This window comes from Rattus norvegicus, chromosome 19, assembly GCF_021556685.1.
Source record: "Rattus norvegicus strain SHRSP/BbbUtx chromosome 19, alternate assembly SHRSP_T2T, whole genome shotgun sequence".
In the NCBI taxonomy this organism is placed as follows: Eukaryota; Metazoa; Chordata; class Mammalia; order Rodentia; family Muridae; genus Rattus; species Rattus norvegicus.
In genome coordinates, this window is record NC_141552.1 from 65,497,375 (window position 1) to 65,514,952 (window position 17,578).

The window sequence follows — 17,578 nt, forward strand, 5'->3', positions numbered from 1 at the left end:
TAGGGGCCTCGCCCCAGCTGCCCTGTGGGAGCCACAGGGCGGGTTGGCGGGAACGATGGGCTGATTAGATAAGTGGGTGCTGGTGGTGAGCCGGTGGGCACCCACATGCCAACCACAGACCCCACAGGGCATGGTGGGGGCTTTGGGTGGTTGACTTGGTGCTTCAGAGGCACTGGCCTTTGGCACAAGGGGTCTGGCCCCATTTGAGCTGTGGGAGCCTCTTGCTGACGTCCCTACACACCACAGACTCCTGCTTTAGGTTTGCGAGCCAGCCACTACTCACGTGGGAAAGCCGGAGTGACTCGTGCCCTATCAGAAGGGCACTCTGAGGGCATGGCTGAGGAGAGGCCCTACTTAGCCAGGTGGTGGGAACGCATGCCTTTAGTCCCAGCCCTTGGGAGGTAGAAGCAGACAGATGTCAGTAAGTATAAATCCAGCCTGGTCTACAGAGCAAGTTCCAGCACAGCCGAGGCTACACAAAGAGACCCTGTCTCAGGAAACCTAAAGAGAAAGAGAGAGGGCAGCAGGCCGTACTTGGGGAGTAGGAGGGGTGGCTCAGTGGTTAAGAGCACTTAATTACTTTTCTGGAGAATCCAAGTTTGGTTCTCAGCCCTCATGTCAGGAAGCTCCAGTGCCAAGGGATCTGACACCGTCTTCTGTTCTCTGTGGACACCTAGATGCACAGATGGCATATATATGTGCATACACATGCACTCTAGGTAAAATGTTTTAAAAGGAGTGGCCTCCCTCGGGCATGGGACCTTAGGGATTTGCCTAAGATCTCTGGGCTTCCTCCGCCTTCATAGAGAGGCGGCCAACACCAGCACTTAGGCTGCTGATGGGAAACACTTCAAGGTAGAGCTAGGTTAGGGGGCCTCAAGTTAGGTCTGAGGGGCTCCCAAGGCAGGGGCACCACCTGTGAGGCCAGTCTCGGCACTGTGGTAAACACAGACCTTTAGCCAGCAGACGCACGCCTCTTCCACAGCACAGTAAACAGGCTCTGATGGGACAGGAACACAGACACTAGGGTAGTGGCAGGACTTGGTAGTTTGGACACCAGTGCTGCTGCCCAGAGCACCCCAACAATGGCCAGACCCACCCCCACCCCAGCCAGGCTCCAGCCAAGGAAGTAGACCCTGGGCTTCTGTTCTGGGAAGGGGGGTGGTGGTGGTGGTGAATACCTCGAGGGCCATGCGTGACTGACATTGTAAACAGATAAATATGCATCAGGTTCCTTGAAGACGCTTCTAGGGAATGCAATTAAGTCCCAGCACGTGTTCTGGGAAGCAATGCAGACAGTTGTTTACCTGAATGAAGTAGCCCTTGACCCAGTGCTGGACCTGGAGTGACAGCCCAGTTCCTGTCAAAGGTTCACCACAGAGCATAGGGAAGTGCAGGCCAAAGCCAAAATATTTCAGGCCTGGAAGAAGGCGGCTGCTCCCTCCCACCCTCCCTCAGACGGGTACTAAGGTTGTTAAGTGAGTCACGACTCCTCCACGAGCACTTCAGACGCTGCTCACTGAGCCTCAGCTTCCCAAGTATGCTTGGAGGAGTCCTGCAAGTCGTGTCTGGTGCTGGGCTGACACAGAAATGGGGCCAGGGTTCACGTTAGGATGGTGAGTTTTAAGAGATAAAGGCATATTCTCTATTCTCCAGCTGAGGGAACAGGTGGCCAGGGCCTGGATGAGGTTGGAAGCCACCATGACCGCCCGCCATGGAGCTGCCTGTGCCCATGAGAGCCATCTGGACATTTACTTTGTTCCTAGATAGAGGCTGTGGCCCCAGTCCCTGCCCCCAGATACCCTCCAAACTCTGTGACAGTAATTGTGTGCCACAAACCCAGAGACTAGATCATGCCACACCAGCCTAGGTTTTCTGTGACCACCGTCGTCGCACCCCAGTGGCATCCCATCACTAAGCCCTAGGCTCTCTCCCGTGCAGTCAGGTCCTTGGTAAAAACCAGCTTCTTCAGACCACACTTCTCTCGTGCTGGTTTACTTGCTAGGAGCGAGTCTGCTGGGTGCTGGCTGTCTTTCGGCTGCAAGTGGTTGGGGCAGGAACTAGGTTATGTAAGTAGCTGTCGAACATCGCCAGAGCTGCTGGGCACAAGGTGCCGAGGATGAGGTCAGCTGCCCTCCCATAACCAATCTGCCTCAAGAGGCAGCCTCAGACTGGCTGACCTGGACCCTGAACAGACAAGTGTGTTACCATAGTAATTGTTGTACATCGCCACCTCTCCCAGGCTTTCCAGTCCCTGAGTGCAGACGTGGTGCTTCCCCCCTGGGAGAGGGACCACAGCCCTTATCAGCAACCAGCCCTCTCTGGCAGAGCGTGATACCCAGAGGATGGGATGGCTGCCGTGGGAAATGCCAGGCATGTCTTATCTGGAAGACTGGGCTGCGGCCGTGAACTCTGATTAGGGTGCGGGGCCGTTTGCTGGTGGGTAAGCGAGGGGTGGCACCGACCTCCTCCTTCCCCAGGGGGGCTGGAAGCAAGCTGGAGCCCAGGCTGTCTAAGAGGCTCTGGCTGCCAGGGTAGCATCATGGACAGGTATGTCTGTGGGACGGCCTGTGTCATACCACACCCTCAGGGTAACCTGCATGGACTGCCTCCCTTCCTTGTACCCCAATTTAGGAGGACACAGCCTCAGATGAAGGTATCCTTGTAACAGGGAGTTCCTGCAAGGGGCCAGGCCCCATCCCCTGAGGAATGTTCTACACACAGAGTGGAAGTGGGGCTAGGTAACCTAACTGTCTGTTTAAGGTCCAGGGACACCCGTCCCCTTGTCCCCTGACACCTGGGTAGGACTCCTGGTGGCTAAGCTGTAAGCATAGACTCTCCGGAGAACTCTCTAATTCTAGAAGGGGAGGGGAGGGAGCCAGTGGGACAGCCCTGCACCAGGACAGTGTCCTGGGTGAGCTGCAGAGGACTGTTAGCTTTTAGGAAGTGTAGAGCTTGCCTTTTGGCCTTTCAGCCCCTCTCCCACTCCCAGGCTGATAAAGGGGTGCAGGCCTCCTTGGCCTCCAGTCCTGGTCCACTGCCATCTTATCAGCCCCGGGAAGACAAAGGCCCAGTTACAGCTCTCCACGGGGCCTCCTGCCGTATTTACACCTTATCTCCACCATTAGCTGGCCAGTTATCTGATGATCGCGCCCATTAAGACCACAGCCTGCCTGATGGGCTCCAGGAAGTGGGGCCGCCACAGCACTCTGGCCAGGGGACCAGGCCAGGCCATGTGAGGCCTCCACAGGCTGGCAGCCTAGGGAGCAGGCAGACAGGGCAGAGGCTGTGTGCCCTGGGGAAGCACCACCCTTTGAGGACATGACCATGCCCCCACATCCTTTAAAGAAAATGGAGGCTCAAGTAGGGCTGGTGGCTGGCCAGGTGTCCGTGTGTCCCACAACTAACACCCGTCAGTCACCAAGGAGCTCCTCCTCCCTGCCTCAGTGTTCTGCCACAGCCGACCAAAAGTTCTAAAAGCCTCAGCCGGCACAGAACCTTCTGGTTCTGCCTTATCCATCCACTCGTCTTAGGGACACCATCTTTTATTTAGAATACCTGCTAATCCAGGGTGATCTGATCTCATGATCTTTAATCTAGTGGTGTCTGAAGACTTTGTCCCACATGCAAGGAACATTCACAGTCATGGGTGATGTCTTGTGAAGGGCTGCCAGTCAGCCTAGCACACAGTAATGGCTCACACACAGGTGCTGCAGACTGTGACCAAGGCCATGGTGTGGCCTGCCCGTCCATGTCTTCGTGGTGTTTCTACAACCCCGCATGTTCTCAAAAAGGGCAAAGGTCTGGCCCTAGAACCAGGCCGGAAGCGGGGACTTGGGGGTCACCTAGCAGCTACCTCACCCATTTGTTTCCTTTCAGAGGAGCTGGAACTGGCACTGCAGGACGGGCAGAGGTGTGTGCGGGCCCGACTGAGCCTCACTGAGGGTCTGTCCTGGGGCCCATTCTACGGGAGCATTCAGACCAGAGCTTTATCCCCTGAGAGAGAAGAACCGGTAAGAAGCTGAGCCCCGCGCTGGCCGACCAAACCTCTTGTCTTTCTGGCAGGGAACTTTGGTGGAACCCAAAGAGGCAAGGGTAAAAGGGAGGGACTTCCTGGGGAACCTCGGAAGGGGTAACACTGTGCTTTGGGGATCCATCCCAGGGGCACTTCCTACAGGAGCTGTAGTGGAGCCCAGCAGAGAAAAGGAAGGAGATCCAAAGCAGAAGGGAAGAAGTTCCTTCTGACGGGGAGCAGGTGCTGGGTGGGTGTGGCTTCCCAGCACTGCAGAAGCTTCCTCACCATCGCAACCCTGCCTGGCACAGAGTTCCTAAGGCAGCCTCCTTCCTGACACAGCCATGCTGCCTTTTGTCTTGGACTCGCTTCTGAGGCAGCTTCTGTTGTAGCAAGTCGGCCTGGCCTCCTCCTGCTGGGATGGCTGGGTTCCTTTCGAAATCATTTCAGATGGGAAAGGACACCAGGACACCGAGACCTGGGTGGGTACAACCTAGGGCAGCCGTGTAGGCAGCAAATGAGCAGGACTGGGCAGTGTCCACAGACACAAAATGGCAAAGGCCTCTTGACTAGTCCTGTCGGTCCTAAGATGAAGTACCCCCTCCCAGAGTACTGTGGTGCAGGCCCTGTTTCCTGATGTGGAATTAGAGTGTGGATCTATCCAAGGTATTCACCGGCTAGCCAGTGTCACATGCTTCTGGGGTCCTTGCTCTGAGAGCCCCAGGCTGCCTTCTTAGTGCCCTTTGTGGGGAAGGCTGAGACTCTAGGCTAGACTTCCCCAGCACCCGGAGGCCAGGACACTGCGCACATTCATGACGACGCAGGCTCGCGTCATAAATACCCAGGAGCACAGACGGGCACAGTGTCCACAGGCAGCGGGGAGCAGCAGACCACCACCGCTCAGAATCTGTGCTCACTGGGTTCAAATATACCATCTACTGGCCGCACAGTCTTCCAGCCACCAGGATAGGGCTCTTGTCCCAGACTGTCCAGTAAGAGTAGGAGCTAGCTCTGAACTGAGCGTGTCCACCGTAGGTTTCCTGCTTGCTGTATTCCAGGTAGATCCTTCCTGCTCAGAGTCAGTTTCCTCAGTCCTTGGGACCACAGGCAGGTCACCTGGAATCCAGGGGCTTCCTTTAGGCCTAGACCTGAAGAGAGGGTCAAGTCAGGCTGCACTGTGAGGTAGGAGTTGATCCCTTGCCTGCTGGCAGCGTGGTGGATTGAGAGAGTGGTCTGGAGTGAGTGGTACTTGACCCTGTACATACTTGGAAGAGCCTGAGGATGCAGGCGGCCCAAGGTCCAGGGAGGGATGTCACAGAGCAGCGGATTAAGGTCCAGGAGGAAGGAAGCCAGGGCTTTCTTTCAAAGTGGCTATGCAGGGTGGGTGTGTCATGTGTGCTGTGCACAGCAAGTGACTTGGAGACTGTTGGCACTGGTCAGTCAGAAAGGAGTCAGTATGCAAGCAGGACCTGGAACCCCCGTCTCCAGACTTCAGTCAGGAAAAGCCGCATGTAGCAACAGGAGCAAAGGCAGGTTTGCGAGGCAGGTCCTGGTGCTGTGCCTGTCTCCTCTGTATTCCTTGAGGATACAAAGCTATGACAAAATATGTCTCAGGCACACTCCACATGGCAACCTCCCCCAACCCTAGGAGGCAGGCCACTGTCCCCACTTTTTAAAATTCTGTCTCTGTCTGTCTCTCTCCCCACCTGTCCATCCATATATGCCCACACACACATGTAGAGCTCAGAGGACTACTTAGAGGAGTTGGTTTGTTCTTTCTACCTTGTGAGCCCAGGGATTGAACTCATACTGCCAGCCTTAGCGACAAGCCTCTTTACTCACTGAACCATGTCGTTAGCCCATGAAGTCCCCACTTCATAGATGACAAAGCTAGGACTCTGAGGCTCTGGCCAAGTCTCCGGGCTCCAGAGAGCTAAGGAAGAACTAGAACCCAGCCCCTGTGCTCAGACGTTTTACCTGCCACCTGCATGCCACCCCCTTTCTACAAGAGCCCCGGGCCTTGCCACCCTCTGCTCCTCGTGTGTCCTGGCGTGGCTCAGCCCGAGAAGGCTGGGAGGTAGAGTCTCCACTGAGGTGAAGAAGCTGTGGCCAGAGCAGCACAGTTCCTGCCTCTGAGGCACTCAGGGAGGGAGGAAGCTCCTCCCTCGCTCCCCTCTATCTCACAGAATTAAATCCTTGATTAACCCTTATCTCCCCAGTGAGGCACTATCTCTGCCTTGGCGCCAAGCGTCCAGACACACGGTACAGATGATTGATTTCTGAAAGATATGGCGCCTTTGCAATACTTCGCTTATTGTCTAAATATTTTTGCTAACATTCAGCGCGCTCTTATCGAGTTCGGCTGATGGGTCCCAGTTCTCCCTGCAGCCTAAGGAAGAAGTTGCCTCCTGCCCCATGGCCCTATCAGCCACCAGGCAGTTCCTCCTCTCCCCTTAGAGAAGGAGGAGGGGGCGCATGTAGATATGGGGTCGTTTCCCGGGCTTCTCTTAGGCTGGGGGGCTGCTCACCATGGGGACGAGTTGGAAGAGAACCCCCCCCCAACGCTCCTACCCACACCAGATATCAGGAAGGAAACTGAGTCACAGCTCCGAGTGGAGAGTTGGTAGTCTTGTCTTTATCGCTTGCTATGGTTTTCATGCCTGTAAGAGGACAGTTGAAAAGCCTCCTAGGTCACAGCTCACAACAGACAGCAATGAGAGAGGAGATGACGGTGCCAAAGTGGACGGACGGATGGACAGATGGGTGGGTGAACGGATGGGTGAATGAGTGGGTGAGCACATAGAGTCGGGTAAGTGAATGGAAGAGTGGATGGGTAAAGGATGGGTGGGTGGATGGAGAGTCAGACGGATAGATAGATGGACAGACAGGTGGGAGGGTGGGTGTTTGGTTAGGTGGATGGATGGACGAATAGATGGACAGACGGGTGGGTGGATGGGTGGGTATGGATGCGTAAATGTTATATGGATGGATGGAAAGATGAGTAGATGGATTTTAGGTGGGTGGGTGAATGAATAGTGGATAGGTTGATGGATAAGTGAATGGGTACTCATGTATTCATAAATGGGTACGTGCGTGGGTGGACAGGTGATCAGACAGAGGTAAGGGGGTGAGTGGACGGATAGACAAGTGATTAGATGGGTGGTAAATGGGTGGGTAAGCAGGTGGATGAATGGGTGGGTGGGAGGGTAGATGGATGGTGAGCGCATGGCCCTGCACCCCAGCCTGGCCATGCTGGTCTGCCTGCTCAGCTTGCTTCCTTTGGCAGGAGCTCACCGTAGCATCAGTGAGACCAGGAGAGCGCCCTGACTGTTGAGCGGGGTGGCGGTGATGCATTAAGAAAAGATGCTAGGGGTTGGGGATTTAGCTCAGTGGTAGAGCGCTTGCCTAGGAAGCACAAGGCCCTGGGTTCAGTCCCCAGCTCCGGAAAAAAGAACCAAAAAAAAAAAAAAAGATGCTAGAAAGATTGAGTGGGACGATGTGGGCCCAGACTTAAGTGTGGAATGGCCAACCCCTAATGGCCTGGGTCCTCTCACCTGGGGATGGAGTGAGGGCGCCTAGGCTAGCATGGCAAAGCCCAGACTCACCTTACGGGACTTCAGAGGGTGCTGGGTTTTTGGTCTTTTTTTTTTTTTTTTTTTTTTTTTTGAGCTGGGGACTGAACCCAGGGCCTTGCCCCCGGGTGCTGGGTTTTCACTCAAGTCTGTAACAGGAAGGGGAGGGTACCAGGAAAGGCATCTCCCCTCCAGGACATGCGGTCCAGCTGTGCCCACTGCTGTCCTACCCAGATGTGAGCGTACACTGTTTGAGCCCTGCTTTGCTGAAGCATTCCAAGCCCCACCTTAAAGAGACAGCAGCCCAGCCTGAGGAACCTCATCTGGAAAATGGCTGCCTGGCATATCCTGACAGCAGGCACAGACATGCCCTGAGTGCCACAACCTGTGTACTCTGTCATGGCTGAAGACAGAGACCACTGTCCTAAGGGGCAGGGTGGGTCTTGTGGTCTTTGAGGCAGACTCTGCCTAAGGCTTCTGGTGGCCCCAGGACCTTTGGCCCTCATGTGTCTCCATCTCCCTTGCCTCTTCTCTTTCTTACGTCACTTGTTATTGGGACAACCCTGTTCCAGGTAATTTTATATTTTCATAGGAGACTCTGAACTCAGATATGCAAAGTCCTTTTCTCTAAATGAGGTCACGCTCACAATTCTGGTGACATCTGTGAAGCCACCATTCTGCCCAGTCCACAGAGACTGGTATAGTCAGCAGTAACATTTGGCTCATCCATCAGACCCCGTCTAGGTCTGCTGCTGGCCTTGTGGTGGCCTGAGCACCCTTCTTCTCCGTGTTTCGTTTCCCTGGCTGCCATGGTAGGAGTTTAGGAAATATGTCAGGCTCCTCTATCTGCTCCTGAGCTGTAGCAACTATGGCCTCAGACCTGCCTGCAGCTAGCTCCATCCTCGGGCCCCAAAGCCAGCCTGAGATAAAAGGTTGGGGACCAGGAGGTGAGCAGCAGTGCCCACCCCACACAGAGGGGTGGCTGGCAAGGATGGCATGACCAGTGACACTCCCACAGGTGACGTCTTCCCTCATTGCTCTGCCTGTGACAGCCAAGCATCATCCGTGGCTCTTCTCGCAACACGAAATGCAGTTGACAGTGAGCCCAGGCCTGACGTTTGCTGGTCCCTTGTCTCCTACTGTCCCTGCCCCTTGATAGGCCCAGGTGGCCTTCAGGGACTGAGGGACGAGTGCATGGATGAGCAATGACTGGGATGAGGCAGAACTTCTCAGACTTTGGTTCTAACCCCGTGTACACAGTGTGTAGTCTCGGTGGGCCTCAACCCTACACCCATGAGGTGGGCGGTGGGCACCCGGGAAAAAGCAAGGAGCCATAGGTGCCATCGCTGTGAATGAAGGGTGGGTCAGTAGGAGAGAGGTCCTAATCAGTCACCCTCTGGCCACAGGCCTCAGCACTGGTTCTCTAACATAAGGGGGCCTGAAGTCCAGAGCGCAGTGTGGGATACCATTTCTGGGCCAAGCCGCCCACCCGAGAGGACCCACCTTCCCTAAAAATGGCTTTATGAACAGCAAGGTTTGGGAAGAGCCTCAGATAGAACTGTCACAGCCGATGGCGCTCAGATATGGGTTCTGATGGCTATCAGCCCACAGAGTCGAACACTGACCTCTTTGTTGGGGGAACAGGAGCAGGCTCAGATCCACAGGAGAATTTAAAGTGGCTGATGTCATCCTAGGCTGGGGGCAGGGGGAGTTGGAGCCAGGAGGGAGAGACAAATGACGGCTCAAGGGGCAGCAAGTGGGACAAGTGCCAGGGCTCTTCTCTGACCCAGACACACCTGAACAGACGAAGAGGAGCTTGGGGCTGAGTCCCTCCTGCGGATCCTAAGAGACCCAGACAGGGAGAAGAGTGAATGCAAAACCATGTCCCAAACCCCAACTGTCCCGATGCAGGGCAGTGACAGCCCAGGGAGCACAGGGGACCCTGCAAGGAGGTCCAGGATCTCACGAGCTGTTTCCCTGGGGACTTGATGTGATTATGAACAGCAGCCACTAGTTCCCTCCTAGCTCTGCTCCCCAAGGTTGCACCCATGCCACTGTGCTGCTGGGGGTGCGGTATGCTGTCCCCTGCACTGGGACCTCCACAGAAGGAGCGGCTTGTGCAGCGTCAGCAAAGTGGCGCGCGCGTGGTTTTATCATGCGGTGAACATGCTGCTCCGGGGAGCGATAAGCGTTAAACCGACCGCGAGGCTGTCAGTCTCAGTTTGAGGGTTTAGAAATATTGGGACGAATAATTAGATTTCATATCGTTACCACAGCACCCATCAGAGGATCAGGCAGATTAATTTTCTCACCCTCTGCTCATTAATATTCATTAGAGACCTGGAAGGCTGAGGCAGGGAGGGCCGGACCCAGCCACCTCACCGACAGCCATCCGCTCAGGCCAGGAACAGCTAGGCTGTGAGAGTCAGAGGTCCCCAATGTGGCTGCCCACACCCCATCTGCTGCATCATCCTGGGGTTTACTCCCTATCCACCCATGACCTTGAAGCTCCCCTATTCCCTGCATCCCTGGGAGTCCACAAGTTACCCACCAAGAATCAGGAGTCACCCTCCTGAGCCAGCAGACCTGAAGCAGGCTCTTGGGTAGAATGCACTCCCTCAGTGGACGTGTGGCAGTTGCCAGCAAGGTCCAGGATGCAAGGCTCGTACCTGGGTCCAGAGATGCCTTCCTGTTCCTGTCATCGATCAAGCAAAGCATACATAAGCAGCCATGGCCACTGTGCAGCTCTGAGGGCTTCCTGTGTGCTCCCAATCACCTGTGCCAGGGCAGAAAGGACCAGAGAGGGAGTGGCCTGCCTGGCCCACAGCCCTCCCCACGCACACCCCATAAATGGTGGCAGGACAAGGAAGGGGGTTCCCTCCTCCTATCGTGACAGCAACTTTGTCATGTGGGCCTCACCTTGCTAGTATATAGGAAACTGAGGCCAGAGATGCAGGTGTCACCTGCTGGGACTCAGAGCCAGCTTATCTCCACATGACAAGCCACGTGGCAGCAAGCAGGTGACGTGGAAGCCACCTGGCTGGGCTGTCATGACCTCATGGTACATGGCCACTGGGAGTGTCCAGCTGGCTGGGCTGTCATGACCTCATGGCCACCGGGAGTTCCCAGCTAGCAGGCCTTATCTTGCTGGCTCTGTGTATGCCATGTGAGCGGGGTCTGTGAAGAGTTGGTCCACAGGGGTCACAGGGGAAAGGTCAAACCTGAGCTAGACCCTGATGTTTGGCCCCAGAGCCTATGTGGGCACCACACAGGAGGAACTCAGGAATGCCAAGTACTGGGCTGGCAGTGACCATACAATTAGCAGCCTGTTTCTCCTCCTATCCCAGCAGTTGTTTGTCTTTCCTACCCAGTGAGCTGATGGCCATGAACATGCAGGGGTTCCTAAGAGCCTGGAGTGAGCAATGGCTCTGGGCCTCGGCTAAAAGTTCTTGAGGTGCAGGTTTCTGGTTGAAAGGCATTATTTGAATAAAGCAGCAAATGACAGACAGAATGATACACGGGCGTGCTCTCCTTTCACACGTAGTGCCCAAATGGCTGGGAACAGCCCCACAGGCGGGGAGCTGCCCTGGGGGGCAGTAGTAGTCACCCACCCTCCAAGGACAAACAGGACTGGGCCTCTGCTGTCCCTGCCTGCCACCGGCCGTATCTCATCCTCCAAGTGAGACCAAATCACAGCCTTCCAGCCTTCCAGCCTTCCAGCCTTCCAGCCTTCCAGCCTGGGCTGCACAGAGACACGGCCACGTGCGCTTCCTCTGCTGCTGGGCCGACAGCCAGGGTATGGGGGCAGGAAACAAGCAGCTTTGGTGGCCCTGGGGGGCTGAGCCCAGAGCGCTTTCCTTCCAGGTTCAGACTGAGCTGCAGAGGAAGTGTGCACAGCTTCTACCCCGGCCCCTACCCTTCCCCCTGCCTCAGCTTCCTGGCCAATAGGATGGCGAGGAGGGCAGACAGCCTCAGCTACCCACCACCCCTCAGTCCCCAGCAACACAGATGGTCTGGGTTGGGGCAGCCAAACCCAGGGAAAGGCCAGTGCTTTCAGTGAATGGATGGGGTAAAAGTACTATACGAAGATAGTCTCTGTGTCTGTCTGTCTGCCTATCTGCAGGCATCCGGCAGTTGTGTGACATGGGCCATGCCCTTGGTGCCAGCAGCCCTGTGCTGTGGCAGGAAGGGAACACACATCTGCAGGCGCTAGATGCACAAGATCCCCCCTCAGTTATCCCTGCCAGTTCCATGCTGGATCTCTCTGGAGCTTTGCCCCCAGAGGAGACTAGTACCTAGCCTTGAAAGCACAGCTCCCCGCCATGCCTCCAGACATCAGTGTTTGAACTGCACAGGTCCTGCTGCTAAGCCACCACTGCACAACACAGCCAAGCCCATGACACACTCCTGCATAGGCTGATCCTTCCCTGCCCCTCTCTTCCCTAGGGCCCGGCACTGACCCTGATGGTGGATGAGAGCTGCTGGCTAAGGATGCTGCCCCAGGCCCTAACTGAAGAAGAAGCTAACTCCGAGATCTACAGGAAGGGTCTGTGTCTCATGTGCCTACCTCCCTCCCTCCCGTCTAAGGTCTTTCAGAAGTCAGGGTCACTTGACTCTGTCTGATGCAGATCTTAAAAGGACACCAGCTTATCTGGGTGACAGTGACAGTCAGACTGCTTGAGCGAGCGCCCTGAACCCCATCTGAGAGGATGGTGGACAATCTTAGGAGCTGCAGTCCCAGGTGCATCACATCCACTGACACGAGAGCTAGTTGTGGGACTTGGGCGAGTCCCTTGCCTTCCAGTTTGTTGCTCCATATAGGAAATGGGGAAGAGGCTGTGGCCAAATGATTTCATCCTATTTGACACGTCGCCCCCACCGTCCAACCTTCTAAGAGTTAGGGTGCAAAAGGGGTCTTCCCTCAGCTCATTCTGTTTGCTAAAATAAATGTTCTGGAAGTTTTGTCCTTGAAGTCAGCTCCTGAGTAGCCCCTCAGCGGAAGCAGAAGGTATTGAGGGTTGAAGTCAGGTTCATGGCACCTTGGCCAACACTGCAGGGCACAGGGGTCATGTTCCCAGTCCTACCAATGGATGCTCTAGGGACCAGAGACAGCAGCCAGAAGGCAGCCTGCGATAGGAAGGAACACTCCCCGACACCAGATTGGATATGGGCAAGCAATCTGCCCTGTGCACAGTTCTGCCCAAGCAGGCTGACCACAAAAGACAGAGGTTCTTATAGGGCTGATGCTGATAAAGGTGGCATGACCTGGGTGTGGTCTGCAGACAGGGTCATAGTGACCACAGAAATCTTGTGGACATTGATGGGTGGTTTTTCCTGTATCACTTGCCCCAGAATGGGACTTACACAGGCTCTACACTACAGCCCAGCTCCTACTGCCACCTTAGGACACGCATACTCTCCTTTCTTTTCCCACCTTCTGCTGGGAGTGGCCACTGGCTTGGGACTGAGGCCAGCAGCCTCAGGGTTCCAGGCCACAAAGCAGAACTGCTGGCCCAGGTCACCTGGGTTTTGTTGATTGATGCTGCCTTCTACAGGCCACTATGGGAACAGCACCTGGCCCATTCCCAACAGGTTGAAAGCCTGCTTGTTCTGGAGGCCCCTGTGTTGGGACAGCCCTCCACCCCAACCAAGTGGTTACACAAGATCCCCCTCAGTTATCCCTGCCAGTTCCATATCTACCCTTTTACTGGATATGGGAGCTTGCCTCAGACACAGGCTAGCACTCCACAAATCCAGCCAGCCATGACTGTGAACCTGAATGCAGCCACCTCCTGCCCTTTGCCTGGCTTCACCCATCCCTGGCAATATGGTGGGGCCCCAGTATGGGAGATAAAGGGAAGGACCCCATTATAGGGCCAGAATCACTGGAGCCAGCATCATAAATGCCTGTACCCTACAGATGATGCCCTCTGGTGCAGGGTTACCAAAGCAGTGCCTTCTGGTGGACTACTACACGTGCTCCTTGTGGCCGAGCCCCACGGTACTCCCAAACACCCTGTGCAGGAGCCAGAGGAAGCTGGAAGCTCAGGTCCAGTGCACACCGACATCCAGCTGCTGCCCCAGCAGGCTGGTATGGCGTCCATCCTTGCTACTGCAGTCATCAACAGTGAGTATGCGACTCCCTGGGGCAGACTTTGGGTGACACTGAGTCAGAGGGCAGGGCAGGTCCTAGGTGTCAGCATTCAAGAGGTCCAGTTTACACACACACACACTCTGCAGATGAATTCTGCTCCAGTCAGACACTGAACTGAAGGGCAGCACCCAGCTAAGGCAGGTGACCTGAGTGCTAGAAGATTGCACATGGCCTGCTACCACAGGGAGGGTGCAGGCCAGATGAGGAACATGCAGCAGAAAGAGAAGGTGGCGGCGGGTTTTGGGTAATGCATGCCCAAAGGCAGCAGCAGGAGCTGAGTCCCCACGGCCCCTGTGCAGGCACAGGGGAATCCCCAGAGCCTGGTGAGTCCTACAACAAGACAGGGCCTTCAGGGACACAATGAGAAGTCAGTACCTCAGCCTGGGGCTATCAAGGTACCTCATGCCCATGTGTACCCTGCCCTACCAGAGGACGTCTTCCCCTGCAAAGACTGCGGGATCTGGTACCGCAGTGAGCGGAACCTGCAAGCCCACCTGCTCTACTACTGTGCCAGCCGCCAGCGGGCCAGCTCCCCTGTCTCAGCGACTGAAGAGAAGCCCAAGGAAACCTACCCCAACGAGCGCATCTGCCCCTTCCCCCAGTGCCGGAAGAGCTGCCCCAGCGCCAGCTCGCTGGAGATCCACATGCGCAGTCACAGCGGTGAGTGCCTGTGCCTGCTCCTGGCCTCGCTGCCCTGGCAGATCCAAGCTGTGCACCACGCTGGTGCTCAGGAACGCTTATTCTGCCACTCACGCCACGCAGCTCCCCTGTCCCTCTCTACAGCCTAGCACAAGGCTTACCTGTGGCTACATGCACACTTAATAAAGGGCTGGGTGTGTGCCTGGACCCTGGGAAGCATGTGGCTGATGTGAAACAAGAAGGGCCAGGGCCCAGTGTTCCTTCCTTGTCACTGGGACCCATCTCTATGTTCCAGGAGAGCGCCCCTTCGTGTGCCTCATCTGCCTGTCAGCCTTCACCACCAAGGCCAACTGTGAACGCCATCTCAAGGTGCACACGGACACACTCAGCGGTAGGTGGGCTGGAGAGGGCTGGGATGGGGTCTCTGGGGCTATACTTCAGCCTCAGGAACCTGATCACAACAGCGTGGCCTACAGGTGTCTGTCACAACTGTGGCTTCATATCCACCACAAGGGACATCCTCTACAGCCACCTGGTGACCAACCACATGGTGTGCCAGCCAGGCTCCAAGGGTGAGATCTACTCACCAGGGGCTGGACACCCAGCAGCCAAACTTCCTTCAGGTAAGCAGCCATACTGGGGCCTCACTGCCCCTCTGATAAGTGGGAGGGGAGGGGGCTTGTCCATAGGCAATACATGGTGTCCTTGTCAACCCTGGTCCTAAATCCCTTCTGCCTACCACATCCTACCTAGGGCCTGCCCTGGGCCTGACATGCAGCCCTGTGTTCTTATAGACAGCCTGACAGGCTTCCAACAGCATTCGCTGAGGCACAGTCCCCTGGTTCCCGCTGACAAGGCACCCACCCCATCCTCAGGACTGGACAGTAAAGCCTTGGCCGAAGTCACCAACGGAGAGACCAGAGTGCCCCCCCAAAATGGGGGCAGCAGCGAGTCCCCTGCAGCCCCCAGGACCATCAAAGTGGAAGCTGCAGAGGAACCTGAAGCCGCCCGTGCCTCAGGTCCGGGAGAGCCAGGTCCCCAGGCTCCGTCTCGGACGCCTTCACCACATAGCCCCAATCCAGTCAGGGTGAAGGCAGAACTGTCCAGCCCCACGCCTGGCTCTAGCCCTGGGCCGGGAGAACTAACAATGGCCGGGACGCTCTTCCTGCCACAATATGTGTTCGGTCCGGACGCGGGCACAACCACTGTCCCTGCAGCACCACAGGCTTCGGAGATCCTGGCCAAGATGTCTGAGTTGGTACACAACCGGCTACAGCAGGGCGCAGGGAGCTCCGGAGTGGCGGGAACGCCCACAGGCCTCTTCCCGGGGACTAAGGGCGCCACGTGCTTTGAATGCGAGATCACCTTTAACAATATCAACAACTTCTATGTGCACAAGCGTCTCTACTGCTCGGGCCGCCGCGCGCCCGAGGACCCGCCCGCTGTGCGCAGACCCAAAGCAGCCACAGGCTCGGCCCGCGCGCCTGCAGGTGTCGCTGCAGAGCCAGACCCGCCACGCTCATCGCCCGGGCCCGGGCCACGAGAGGAAGAGGCGAGTGGCGCGACCACTCCTGAGGCCGAGACTGCGGGCCGGGGCAGCGAGGGCAGCCAGAGCCCGGGCAGCTCGGTAGACGATGCAGAGGACGATCCCAGCCGCACGCTGTGCGAGGCCTGCAACATCCGGTTTAGCCGCCACGAAACCTACACTGTGCACAAGCGCTACTACTGCGCCTCACGCCACGACCCTCCGCCGCGCCGGCCACCCGTACCCACGCCGGCTCCGGGACCCGCGGCTCCCGCGCTGACAGCTCCGCCCGTGCGCACGCGCCGGCGTCGCAAACTGTACGAGCTGCCCGCAGCCGGTGCCCCGCCCCCAGCAGCAGGGCCGGCCCCGGTGCCGGTTGTATCCTCCCCTACGGCGGAGCTGCCCTCTTCTCCCAGACCCGCGAGCGCGAGCGCTGGCCCAGCCCCCACGCCCTCTCCGGGCCCAGTCCCCGACGGCCCCATTGACCTGAGCAAGCGGCCGCGTCGCCAGACCCCGGATACACCTACTGCTCTGCCCGCGCTGGCCGACTACCACGAGTGTACCGCGTGTCGCGTAAGCTTCCACAGCCTCGAAGCTTACCTGGCTCATAAGAAGTACTCGTGCCCCGCCGCACCTTTGCGCACCACCGCCCTCTGCCCCTACTGCCCGCCCAACGGGCGCGTTCGCGGCGACCTGGTCGAGCATTTGCGCCAGGCACACGGCCTGCAGGTGGCCAAGCCCGCGGCCAGCCCAGGCGCTGAGCCCCGCACAGCTGCGGAGCGTGCTCCGCGCGACAGCCCAGACGGCCGCGCACCGCGCTCTCCTTCCCCTGCTCCCGAGAACACGCCTTCTGACCAGGCCGATCAAGGCGCTCGGACATCCTGCAAGGGCCCGCCTGCGCCCGCTCCTGCACCGGGTGGTGGTGGCGGCCACCGCTACTGCCGCCTGTGCAACATCAGGTTCAGCAGTCTGTCCACCTTCATCGCACACAAGAAGTATTACTGCTCTTCTCACGCTGCCGAGCACGTAAAGTGAGACTGTGGGGCCGCACCACCGGGACCCTTGACACTTAATAAAGACGTTCAGTGTGCTAAGTTCGCTGGCGGGCCGCCCTGTTGTCTTAGATCTAGTGGGCTTCATTCCATACCCCAGCTTGTGCACCCCACCGTTTATTTCCTCCAGGACCTAGCCCATTCCAGGGGCTCAACCGCCCTATGTAGAGTTCTTTCTCTCTGCTTCTAGCTCACCCGTAGCCCTGCCACTATGCTGGCCAGCTGTTGGCATGTTTGGCAGAACCCAACCAACGGCAGTCTAGCCATTGCTTTGCCACTTTGCTTGGTCCCCTGAAAAAGTAAAAATGCCTGTTCTCCAACTCTGTAACTCTTAACCAGAAGCTATGGAGGCTGAAAGTGAACTCTGAAAATACCTCTGGGCACCTGGCCCCTGCTGGCCAGTCTGCCTCACCCAGCCTTAGAAGGTGACCTGCTAATTAATGGGTCTGGGTTTATACGAGAATAAATGTTCCTGAGAGTCCATTCACAGGCCCTGCCCAATTTACCACAAGGGGTACAGTAAAAGCCATACCTTTTTTTTTTTTTTTTTTTTTTTTTTTTTTTCTTTTTTTCGGAGCTGGGGACCGAACCCAGGGCCTTGTGCTTCCTAGGCAAGCGCTCTAC

General features: G+C 56.8%; 1 protein-coding gene across 3 annotated transcripts in view; it reads left to right on the forward strand.

The window, feature by feature from the left end:
• Zfpm1 (zinc finger protein, multitype 1) overlaps positions 1-16,999 on the forward strand; it is a 56,233-nt gene extending 39,234 nt beyond the window's left edge. Inside the window, exons 4-10 of one of the 3 annotated variants that reach the window (XM_087595215.1) lie at positions 3,880-4,013; positions 12,031-12,130; positions 13,505-13,711; positions 14,168-14,398; positions 14,673-14,768; positions 14,854-15,000; positions 15,253-16,996. In XM_087595215.1, coding sequence (XP_087451341.1) covers positions 3,880-4,013; positions 12,031-12,130; positions 13,505-13,711; positions 14,168-14,398; positions 14,673-14,768; positions 14,854-15,000; positions 15,253-16,937 — 2,600 coding nt within the window. In that variant the 3' untranslated portion in view covers positions 16,938-16,996. Of the gene's footprint in view, positions 1-3,879; positions 4,014-12,030; positions 12,131-13,504; positions 13,712-14,167; positions 14,399-14,672; positions 14,769-14,853; positions 15,001-15,130 lie in introns of all 3 variants that reach the window. The other 2 variants (NM_001242627.1, XM_087595216.1) reach the window with 2 other exon arrangements.
• Positions 17,000-17,578: the final 579 nt, after the last annotated feature.